The 11,943-nt window shown below is 38.7% G+C and overlaps 1 protein-coding gene across 6 annotated transcripts in view; it reads right to left on the bottom strand.

The window, feature by feature from the left end:
• Positions 1–591: 591 nt before the first annotated feature.
• The window catches only part of apc (APC regulator of WNT signaling pathway), a 76,188-nt gene continuing 64,836 nt past the window's right edge, over positions 592–11,943 (bottom strand). For all 6 annotated transcript variants that reach the window (XM_015337714.2, XM_015337724.2, XM_015337711.2 and 3 more), the window contains 6 exons: positions 10,985–11,080; positions 10,393–10,532; positions 10,227–10,304; positions 9,104–9,220; positions 8,552–8,766; positions 592–8,193 (listed from right to left, as the gene is read on the bottom strand). In XM_015337714.2, coding sequence (XP_015193200.2) covers positions 1,662–8,193; positions 8,552–8,766; positions 9,104–9,220; positions 10,227–10,304; positions 10,393–10,532; positions 10,985–11,080 — 7,178 coding nt within the window. In that variant the 3' untranslated portion in view covers positions 592–1,661. The remainder of the gene's footprint in view (positions 8,194–8,551; positions 8,767–9,103; positions 9,221–10,226; positions 10,305–10,392; positions 10,533–10,984; positions 11,081–11,943) is intronic.

Raw genomic sequence — 11,943 nt, 5'->3', positions numbered from 1 at the left:
GCTTTACCACACATTCTAACATGCTAGTTTTATAAGATACCAAACTGATGTGCCTACAATCATGAATATTTTACATGAAATTAAAACAAAATCCAGTCTAAGAAGACTTTTAAATTCAATTCAATATACTTTATTCATCTCCAGGGGGAAATTTAAGGGAAAATTAAATTTCACAAAGTAGTATTTAAATAAAGAGTGAAATGTAAATAACGAGAACTGATGCTTGGATATCTGTAATCTATTATAGACAAAAAAAAAACCTTTACAGTATAGCATTGGCAATGTACCTTACTAGATCTCAACTGTCTTTCAAAATCAAAGCGACTTAAACGTACAAACGTGTCCGAAGTGTATTGTTGGTGGAATTTCTTCAGTGTAGCCATCACCGAAACCAGGTATAAATATTTAAGAGGTTCAGTTCAGCCAATGATGAACTTCAATTAGGCAGTTAAGAGGTCAGATGCAATGGAAACCTGCAGACATTGTGTCATTCTAGGACCAGAGTTGTGTTCACCAATATATGCTCATAACCAGACAACATCAGAGAAGCAATCTTCTGGTGTATGGTTCCACTAAATCCACAGCAGTCAGTTTTGCACCAAAATCTGTAGTGTTTATTATGTTGCTTTACACTTTGTAATCTGCAACACAGTGCTTCTTTCTTAAATAGGCAACCAGTTCCACTTTATTGCATGAAGGAAAATCATAAAACAAGTGTGTACATCTTAATCATTCACATAGTGTAGAATAAATCTTTTTTGGCAGAACAAAAAACATCTTGCTTCAGATAATATGCTATGACAGTGATAGTGGTTAAGAATAAAAACAAACCATTAAATGTTAAGAAATTATCAGACCAACACCAAAACATACAGTAATAATTTATTTTGAAATTTTCATTTAGTCCTTTTGAGACAACCTATGTCTCATTATTAAAAGAGCAGCCATCTCACCTCAATAACATAATATACAACAAGTTAACAGCATAGCAAAGGATCTACCTACTTTCTGATAAAATCTATTTCCAAAGTAAAACAATCTCATCCAAGGTTTCCAAGGTTACAGATAATACCTTATTTTCACACACAAAATAGTGTAAGTTATTACACTATAGCTACCTATACACACCATGTGACCACAAATGTTAATCGTTACTTCAGGAAACAAACCATCAGATCAGTTCATGCAGAAGAGCAGGATGGGAGTTTTTTTTTTACTTTTTTTGAAGCAGTAAAATTAAAGTAATAGCTCTGTTTGCATGATGTATTAAACTAATGCTGACTTATAATAAAAATCTCAAAAATCAAAAGCATCAATAAAAGTCCTTTTTAAACAGTGTTTTACCATCTCAAAAATCTAGTTCAAACCAAGCAAGGATCATGTCAGGGATTCAATTTAAATACATCAAAAAACAATATGTACAGTACAAATATGCTTACTGTCCCCTCCAAATTTATCTCTTTCTGATAACCAAGTGTGCCAGCCACATTTCTACCAGCAATGATAGTGTGCCTTAATCAAATATGGCTTCCAGAACAGATACCTTCAAAAAATATTTACATTGTATTCTTCCCAACAGTCAACAAAGCAAATGTACTAAAGTATACATATTAGTGATCAAATCCTATGTAAATTACAAATTAAGTTTTTTTTCCATACTTTCACACAGAAGTCACAAGGTATGATCCAGAAAGACGTTTGGGACTTTGATTTCCACTTGACTCAACACCTTCTCCTTTGGAGTCTCTTTTTTTTGTGCTGCTGTTCACTGGTGTTGGGATCTGTGATGGTCGAGCAGATGTGCCATCATTGCTGCTCTTTCTAGGGCTTGGATTGTAATTGAATGGGGTCACTCTTGCTGCGACAGCACCACTGGGAGAGCTGTGCTTACTGGAATTTGAAGAACTGAAAGGGGTGCGCTCACTGATGGGATTTTCATGAGTCTCTGGTGTTGCACCTGGATTGCTTGCAGCTGCCTTGCCATCCATTCCTTTTTTGTCAGTGTATTCACTCTTGGTGATTGAATTCACATTTTCTAAACCAAGAACACGAACAGGTGCATTTTCATTCACCATGGGTTGTTTAGACTGTGGGTCATTTGCATCCGAGTCATCAGCAATTAATTTTTCTGGCAAACTGTCAATAACTGGAGGAGTGTTGCCTGTTGGTGATTTTCCAGACCTAGGGTTGTTTATAGGACAGTCCTCAATTCTGACCCACACATCCTCAGTTTTGGACACAGCAGGAGCCATCTGATGAACCAAAAGTTTACAATCAGCAACAAGTGCATCACTTGATGGATCCTGGGTTTGGTAATTTGTCAACTGAGGAATGTCACTTTCCTTAATTTTTCTCCAAGTTCCTTTCAAAGGGGCATGGCTCTCTTTACTTTTAGCTCCTTGAGCAGGACTTGCACTCTGCCTTTCATCTTCGCTTTTTGCTTTTTCACTAGATTCAGAAGATGCTGAAAGTATAGATGAGGAGCTCCCTGTTCTCTTCCATGTACTTACTCTTGGCAGGGATGAAGAGTGTTTGCTGTGCTCTCGCTTCCAAGTGCCAGACCTGTTAATGGGCAGTCTGGAAGGACTTTCAGAATGGGAGCGAGCAATATCATGCCTTCCCAGTGATCTTCCATCACCATTTTCAGATGATGAATTTTGAGCGTGAGGGGATTTCTTCCAACAGCTACCTTGATGTGGCAAAGTTAATGACATATCTGGCAGAGAAGGACTTAACACTGGTGTCTGTGACTGGGATCGGTTTGGAGATACTGGCCTAGAGGAAGGAGATAAAGACTCAAAGGAAGCAGACTCTTCTAGTTTTCGCTTTAGTGTTGGACTAGGGGCTTCTTTTATAAAGGTTGACTGACGTACCAGTACAGGTCTCTCAGACCTATCAGACTCACTTCCACTGGACTTTGTGGAAGACATCCTTGACAGCTCTACCTTTTTAGCAGAACCAGAAGCTGCTGACTGGTTCAAGCCCTTGGAAGCTGATTCACTCCTTGGAATTCCACTAGTACTTCTAGGTAAACCACTCTGCTTTGTGGGGGTTTGCTGCCCTAAATGTCTGCCTGGAGAAGTATAGGACATTCTAGCCGAACCTGTTGACTTGGTAGAAGCTGTACTTGGGGATGATGTGCGGGGTAATTGTGACAACTTGTTAGAAGGACTTATGCCATTTCGTCCAGGTGACACAGATGTGCGACCAGGTGATTGCATGGGTCTGGTCAAAGGCTGCTGTGTAGGCCTAGAAGGAGTTGAATCTCTCGAACCCGATCGAGAAGATGCCTTACTTGATCCTCCTTGAGAACTCTGTTGCCTACTTGCACTGTTTGGGTCTGATTTAACAGGTGTTTTACTCCTAGGAGAATTACCAGAAGTCTGGCCTTGGGCAGGTGTTTTTGAGGTACCACTTTTTGGCGGTGTCTTTTTTGGAACTGGACTGGTGCTTGGTGAACTGCTTCGTACACCAGGAATATGAATCATGGTTCTTCCACGTGAAATCATGGGAACAGGGACGTGTTTCTGTTGAGAAGAAACACCCTCAAGATTGGATCGCGCCTTCCCAGTTATCAGACTTTTATACACTTTCTTTCCACCTTTAAGGCTTTTTGCTTGCTCTTCCTCTTTCTTCTTTGATTCTAAAGTGCTCTTTTCCCCTGGTTTTAAGATTCTTGGGCCTTTACCGGAGGTTATTGGTTTCTCTTCTTGGTCCGGTGTAAGATGGAAAGGAGATCCTATTGAAATACCAGACTTAAGAGACAGGATTGAATCAGAATCAGAAGAGGCCTGTCTAGAGAGGCTAGCAGCAGCCTGATGCAAGCTACTCACTATAGAGTTAGCACCTTCTTGAATGGCCTTCCAATCAAAAGATTCAGAATCAGGTGAAAGAGCCTGCTCTGAAATGGGACTTTGTGCATCTCTTAGGTCCAAACTTAAATCTGTTTCTTCAGCTAATATGCCACCTACATTTTTATCTTCAATTAACCCATGGTCATCTCCTTTGATTCTAGTTGGCTGTTTTTTCTTTTTTGGCATTGCCGAACTGATACATTCTTGCAGAAGGTCATCTTCTGAATCAATGCTAAGAGAACTAAGGGAACTGTTCCTAGAAAAGCATACTGGCGTATCTTCAACATGGAAGGCCTTGGGTGCATAACCAGATGCCTGAGGCCTGGATTCTTCTGCCTGGGTGTTTGAATTTTCTTTCTGATTGGAGTCCTTATTATTGTTTTCTTGGTCTATATCACTCAATGAGCTGAGGGAAGAGTTTCTAGAAAAACACACAGGTGTATCTTCAATAGCAAAGTTCTGCATCTTTTCATCTGTAATTGATCCTGTGGTTTCTTTGGATGTCTGTGGGAAAGTTGCTTGTTTCTGCAGAAGAGGTTTTGCTGGTGGCCTGTTAGGAGAAGGTCTATGAAACATCTGTGTTCTACCGGTGGATGGGTAGCTAGAAGGCTGTTCAATGGTATTTTTTGTTGAAGCTTTTTTCTGCTCTTTTTCTTTTTTAAGTTCTGCCTTTTCTTTAGAAAAGTCCAGTTCATCATCATCAAAGTCTAATGAACTAAGAGAATCATTACGAGAAAAGCAATAAGGCGTACCCTCTATTGGTGTATAATGGTGAGGTGAATCAAAAGCAAAACTCCCTCGTATTCGCTCTTCACTGCCTGGAGGTTTGTTTGTGTACTCTCTAGAGGCAGTTTTTGGATCTCTTTTTTTTACTTCCTTGTTTTTATCAGAGAAAGAGCCCTCAGGTGGACAAGTGTTGGTAGGCTCTGCTCTTTTCATTACTCGAGCTCTATATTCACTGCTTTGAGGCATAGGCTTCACTGGAGATGTAGGCTTCTTTTTTTCTGAATCTTGTGGTCCTGGACTCCCTGGAGATGCAGATGTGTGCTGTACCTGATCTATAATTTTTTTCACTCTGAAAGGCTTATGACTTTTACCCTTTGGCATGGCAGAACTTATACACTCAGCAAGAATCTCCTCACATTCCTCAGGTTTTTCATCTTCCACTGCAACTGGAGGTGTAGAGGGACCTTTGATGACATCCTTTGTATCAGTGCTTCTCCCTTCTGGATTGGTATCTCTTCTTTCAATAGTGGCAGGCCCTGCTCCCATGCTGGTGGTTTCAGCATTTGCTAACTCATTTGGAGGGGATTCGATGGTAAGATCACTAAGAGATGTTGCTGTTGAAAAGTTAATGGGGGTTCCCTCAACACAATAAACTCTTGGCATATCTTCCCCATGAGTAAAACTGACATGCTTTTGCTGCTGTCCCCTGTTTTGTGAAGGGAGAAGTTTATACACAGGCAGCTGACTTGGTTTTCGGGCTACAGGTGGAGGTATTCTGGAAGTGGTTGATGGTGATGGCTTTTTGGTTTTTCTTGAGGACTTGGTTGGCATAGCAGAGTTTATACACTCTTCCAATATCTCAATGTCATCATCATCAGAACCAAGTTCACATGGAACTTCAGGCTTATCTTCAGTCTTGGCTTCTTTAGTGTCTTCTTTTTCAGTGTCTTCATTACCATGATCATCTTCATGAACTGGAGGCATAATTCTAAGTTCAATATCTTTCTGAATAAAGGGCTCATCAAGACTTAGTGCACTTAAACTTGAAGAACAAGAAAATCCATCTGGTGTGCTTTCGGTTGCAAAATGTAAGAGTGTGTCATTGTCCGGAAGTACCTGGACTTTTTGAACAGCGGTGTTTACAGCTACATGTCTTGGAGCTAGCTCTCTCTTTTCAACATGCGTAGGCACTTTCATTTTGTGTTTAATCTGAGTTGCGTGTGGTGGTGGCGGAGTCTTGCTTCGGCTTGGGGGCATTGTTTGCCCAGGACTGTCTGGAAGATCACTTGGACTAATAATTCCACTAACCATGCCACTACATGGTTCACTCTGTACAGAACTGGCAATTGAGTGACTCTCAAAGCTATCCAGAGAGCTGACTGAGGTACACCTGCTAAACATTAGAGGTGTCTCATGTACATAGTGCTCTGGGGGACTTTTGGGAGTCTGTGCTCCACTTTTGGATGGAGATTTGGCACCAGAAGAAAATTCAACAGCTTTATGTCTTGATCCATCAGATGTTGCCACGTTAGAAGCCTGATTTCTATGAGGCTTCATTCTCATGTACTGAGATGATGACTGGCCTTCAGCTACAGGCTGTTCAGACAAAACACCACTGGCTTCTTTGTCAACAATTGGCAGAGTTGGGTAATTATTTGCAGAACTTCTGGGTTGCTCACGCCCTTCCATTTCATCCTCTGCAGAAGAAAGTGATGACAAGGAACTGCCCCTTGAAAAGCAGATTGGAGTGTCTTCCACACAGTATGTTTGTATGGTTTCTTGATTAATGGAGGGTGCCTTGCATGTCGAAGTCTTTTGGTGCACCTGAGGTGGCCCAGATCGTGTCTGAGCTGATGAAGGATGTAGCTGGCTTTGTCTGCTGGATGTTTTGGATGCTGTACCAGATGAAGTTCCACTACCCTGTGTTAAATGATCCTTTGCCGAGCTCTTAGCAGATGATGACTTTGAATGAGTAAATATAGACTTTTGGGAAGAGGGGGATTCTGATGAGTATTTTAAACTATAATCAATTGGTTGTTCAACATGGTGATGCTCCTCACTATACTTTATACTGTAATTTGTTGGCTGATCCTCTTCATCATGTTGCTCCTCTTCTGAATAGCGCTCACTGTAGTTTGTCGGTTTATCATCTTCATAATCATCAACCGGGCACATCGGCTGACTTATCTTTTTGTTCATACCATGACTAGAGCTACCCCTGCTTTGCTCAGAGCTGTTGGAGCTCCTTCTGAAGCCACCAGGACACTCTGGCTGTACAAACCGAGACTGATATTTCATGTGTTTTTCTTCACTATCACTAGTGCTTTCAGTATACATTTGATAAGCTTGATTTTGAGATCTCACTGATTTCTGATCATTTCGTTTCATTTCATCTTCAACAAGATGTTTAGGTCTTGCCCATCTTTCATTTTGACTAGGACTTTGCCTTCCCGAATTCAGCTGTTCATCAGAATACTTCAGACTGTAATTAATTGGAGTGTCCAGGTCTCCATCATTGTCTTCCATATGATTGGCACTATGTATTTTGTGAGCTAGGTCAGCTGGATATTTGCCATAGCTACAGAATTTCCCTTCATCATCTTCTGAGTAAGAGTCCACCGATGGCTTCATTTGACCCCTTTTGCCATACCCATCACTGCTACTCACACTATTCAAGCTATCATTTGATGCCCTGTATTCCATTTTTACATATGGCATTGGACATGTCCTATTTGGATGTTCTGGTTTATTGAAGGCATACACATTTGAATGTGTATGAGTGGATGAACGCCTTATGCCACTTATATCCTCTTGCATGCAATGAATATCTGTAGACGTTCCAACAGGCCTTTCCTCTTGGGATATATGCATGCTCTGTACTTCTTCCATAACCTTAGCAATCTGTGCTGCTGTTGTAGATATCTGCATGCCTATTCTCTTGGAAGTGTTATCTGTCGAAGGGTGGAACCCACCAGGCCCAGCTCCTCTCCTTTCTCTGTCAAGGCTTCGATCCTTTTCAGCTCTAGAACCTTCTGAATTTCCTCTGCTATCTCGAGATGAAGAGCTAGACAGCACCGGAGTGTTCATGTAAGGTGAAAGCACTGTAATATTGTTAGGATTAAAACTCTCTGGCCTACATAATCCATCATCATTATGACGTCCTGAGTCCAAAACATATTCACTGTAGACATTTTGTTTATGTCTTGGTTTGCTTCTATGTGAAGCTTTGGGGCTCAAATTATCAATATTATCAAATGTTTCTGAGAGATGTTGTGCATCTAATTCTTCTATTAAAGCCTTTTGTTTCCTAGCATGTAAGGAAGGCAAGCTAGATCCCGGGGACATTATGTTGGCATCCTTATATTTAGCTGGTCGGTTGGCCATGAGGTTCCTTAAAGCTGCTGCACTGCCCATTGCAATCATTTTGTGCTTTGAGTGAATCAGGTTTTTAAGCATGCTAACAGCTCCCATGTCCCACAATGCTTCTTGATCCTTTGCATTTCGAGCAGAAAGGTTCCACAGTGTTCCGCATGCATTACTGACTATTGTTAAGCTGTGAGATTTCAGATGTTGAAGTAGTGTCTGTAGGCAGTTATTTTCTCTCAGTATTTGCCTAAAGAAAAGGAAAAACAGGTATTGAATGTTAAAAAAAACTTAGACCTCTTTTTCTTACATATAAAATGCATCTTTGGACTTGAGGATACTGTTAATTTTGATTAAACACATTAACTTCTTATCAAATTAAGATCCCAAATGGAACAAAGTAATAGATATGGATATCCACTAGTTTAAAGTTAAATTTTTAAAAGACGATTATATAAAATCCATGTTTCTTTTGAATTGTATACCTTCACAAGCACTGTATATATTGTGTGATGTTTGAACTTTTGAGATTTCCTTCTATTTGTATTTTTTTTTCCTGTAAAACAGATTTTAATTCTAAAAGTACTGAATATAAACCAGATACGTACCTATGTTCTTCATTTGTTGCGATTAGACTGGACACGTTTCGTAGGATGCCTCCTCCACTTTCTATGATAGCAAGGGTATTGGTTTGACTTCTGTATGTTAAAGTGCTAACTAAAAATGCTAATGCACCATCCACAGCACAGATATCAGCTTTATTTTCAGTGCAGTGGGCTGACAGGTTCCACAGAGCACTTAAGACACTCTTAAGGGTAGACTCCTTTAAGAAAAAAAAATGCAAATGAGTTATAAAGAACCAAAAATGCGAAGCAAAATACACATAGTAAAATGTATGCCTAAAACATTGTATAAACAAAATTGTTGGCATTTGTGTAACAAATGTGTGAGGAAAAATAAACAAGTAATTATTAATTACTGTGAAATCCACATTTATACACATCTCTACAGTAAAATAGGAGTAAAGTGATCAAACATTATCTACACTTTAGAAAAAATTATTAAAAGTGCTTTAAAATACAGTCATAAAACAGAGAAATCATGCTTTGAAAGTCATTTGTTTTATAAACCCATAGAAAAAAATAATCCTTCAATTTTACCTTCTTTACATCCAGAGCACATTCCATGAGTGCTTTGACACTGCCCACTTCACGCAAAGTCTTTTTACTGTTAACATCCGCTCGCCAAGACAAATTCCTCAGAACACTTGCGATAACCTGCAAATAGATATTTTATTTCCATTTAAAAATGTGGAATAATATCCATAAGTATTCGACAGAGTAATTACAATGGGAAAATGTGTGGGCTGCCATGAACATTTCTATTTACTGGACAGCAGTACTTCCTAATTTATATCAATGATCCTGACTTGGCAAACATGGCTAAATAGCTAAATGTACAGATAAGGATTGTGGACTGAAAACAAAGCAAAGAAAGACCAAGCTGTACAGAACTGAGAAGACTAATGTAGACGATATAGAAGTATTACATAATATTACCAATAAATGCACAGTAAACTAGTAATTGATCTAGGCAGTAACAATACACATTACAAGTAAGATGCATGTCAATGATCCTCAAAAAAGCAACAATGCAAGTAATGTTTTAAAAATAAAGACAATAAAACAAAATAGTGAAGTGCAGAACTGAAGTAAAGAGATGTTGTTAAAATTATACAATGCATGTTAATATATAATATAACATTACTTTATTAACCTTTTACAATTTCTTGCATTAGGAATTATCTTTTCGCATACCCCAGCTTGCTCTCCATGATCTCCACACAGACAGGGAGAGAGCCTGGGGTCAGAGCGCAGGGTCTGCCATTGTATGGCGCCCCTGGAGCAGTTGGGGTTAAGGGCCTTGTTCAGGTGCCCAACGGAGTAGGATTCCTCTGCCGGCTGTGGGATTTGAACCGGCAACCATCCAGCCACAGGCGCAGATCCTTAGCCACAGAGCCACCGCTCCGCCCCAATGGCAGACCCTACTTAATATTACAAATGAATTTGACTATGTAGCTAATACTGTACCATCTGAGCAAAAGTACTATAAATGCATTCTGAATGATGAAACTATTTTTGGCCTGAGTCTTTTCTGAGTTTTTGTTTCTGCTTCTTCTCTTAGGGCTTATAATGCATCACTACAATTTGTATTTCATATTTGTCTTTATATCTCCGTACAATAAAGCCCCTGAACTTTTATTGTATTGACAAAACACCGTACCTGCTGTAGATCTTCACTCTCAGATTTAAGTTGGGCAACCATTGCCCTCATGCAGCCTTTCATCGAACACAAAGTTGCCTGTTAATTTGAAAGAAAATGCAGGTGAATATATAAAAATAACATTTTAATATATTAGGAAGCTGAGTCAATTTAATTCTACCCCTACCTTATTTGCCACATCTCCAAAAGTCAGGTTTGTTAATGCCATTCCTGCATATCTTCTTAAAGTTACACTGTAGTGGTCATTAGTGAGTCCATACATTTCACAGTCTACCTGCAACAGCTCTCCAATAGCTTGCAGTCCTCCTGAAAAAAAAAAAGGTAAAACTAAAATACTAAAACACTGAATAGAGTTTTTTCATGGATGTCTTTAAACTCATCTAGGTCATTCTACAATCTGTGTTAGTAGTATTCTAGAAAAGAAATGGTTTACAGGGTCAGACAGGCTGAAGGAAGGAGAATTATCACAAATCATGGCTTACAATCATATACACAGATGACAAACCTGCTGAAAATGATCAGGCTGAGAGGAATAAGAAAATGATTTGCTTTTAGTAGACATTGTATTGTTTGAAATCAAATTACTCAATTTAATTCAGTGCAATAAGCAGAGACAGATAAAGGCAGCAACAAAACCAGGCAGGGATTGAACATATATAGTTTAATTTCTTATTTTAACTCATGTATACTTATTTTGTAAATTCCTACTAAATACAAAGAACATTGAGAAAGTTCTGTAGTAAAGTTGGATTTTTTACCTAGCTCATTCATTGCATGTCTGTGTTCTTCATCAAATGACAGTTTCATCAGTACGCACACAGCAGGGCAGATCTGATGCTCCACTGGAGAAGGCACTAGGAGATCAAGAAAAGAAAAACATCCAATTGCATTACTAGTATCATTAACAAAGCACGCAATACGATCAACAGATTATGTAGGTGGCAATTACCCATTAGAAAAATTATTCCAGATAAATGACCAAAGCCACAAAAAAAACATGAACACAGTCCAAACTAAATGGACAAACAGATACTGTCACATTATGAGCCCCTGAGTAGCTAGTGAACCACTACCATATGACCAACTGCACTCCAGAAATGCAAAATATTACTTAACATTACTTTTATTACATTATAAATTCAAAGCACTATAACTTTCAGGACACTACATGGAAATATGTTTAAAACCAAAACCAGGCTGGATAAGATCCTTGGATCTGTAATTTACTAACCATCAAATATGCCAGATGAGCTTAATGTACACCTCTCATTTGTAACCTTTATATTTTTTATGTTGATTTTTACATAAACTACTATAACTGCATAGTCTTGGTTTAAAATGTGTGAAATAGAGGTAAAAATGCTTGGCTCCTCTCGAGTATATCCCCTGACCTTGACCATAATTGGAACAAGGAAATGATGAAAAAACTGATCATTAAACAAGTTTAATAATTTTAACCCCAATAATGCATATAAATTCTACAGTTCAACTTTAAATCTTCTAATACTAGTTTGTTTAATCTCTGACCTAATTGAATTATATTGCAGTTATTCATTGTATTGATGTCAAAAGTATCTTAAGGCAAGTTTAAGCTCAATACCAAAACTATCATATTACAACTAACTTGCGCCATTGTGAATAGGAGTTTAAATAGAATTGGATATATAGCACAATCATATCAGACATATACATGAAAAGGTTAATGTCCAAGCTGCTG

The sequence above is a fragment of the Lepisosteus oculatus genome, chromosome 3, assembly GCF_040954835.1.
Source record: "Lepisosteus oculatus isolate fLepOcu1 chromosome 3, fLepOcu1.hap2, whole genome shotgun sequence".
Classification (NCBI taxonomy): domain Eukaryota; kingdom Metazoa; phylum Chordata; class Actinopteri; order Semionotiformes; family Lepisosteidae; genus Lepisosteus; species Lepisosteus oculatus.
This window is presented reverse-complemented; position numbering and strand designations above follow the sequence as displayed.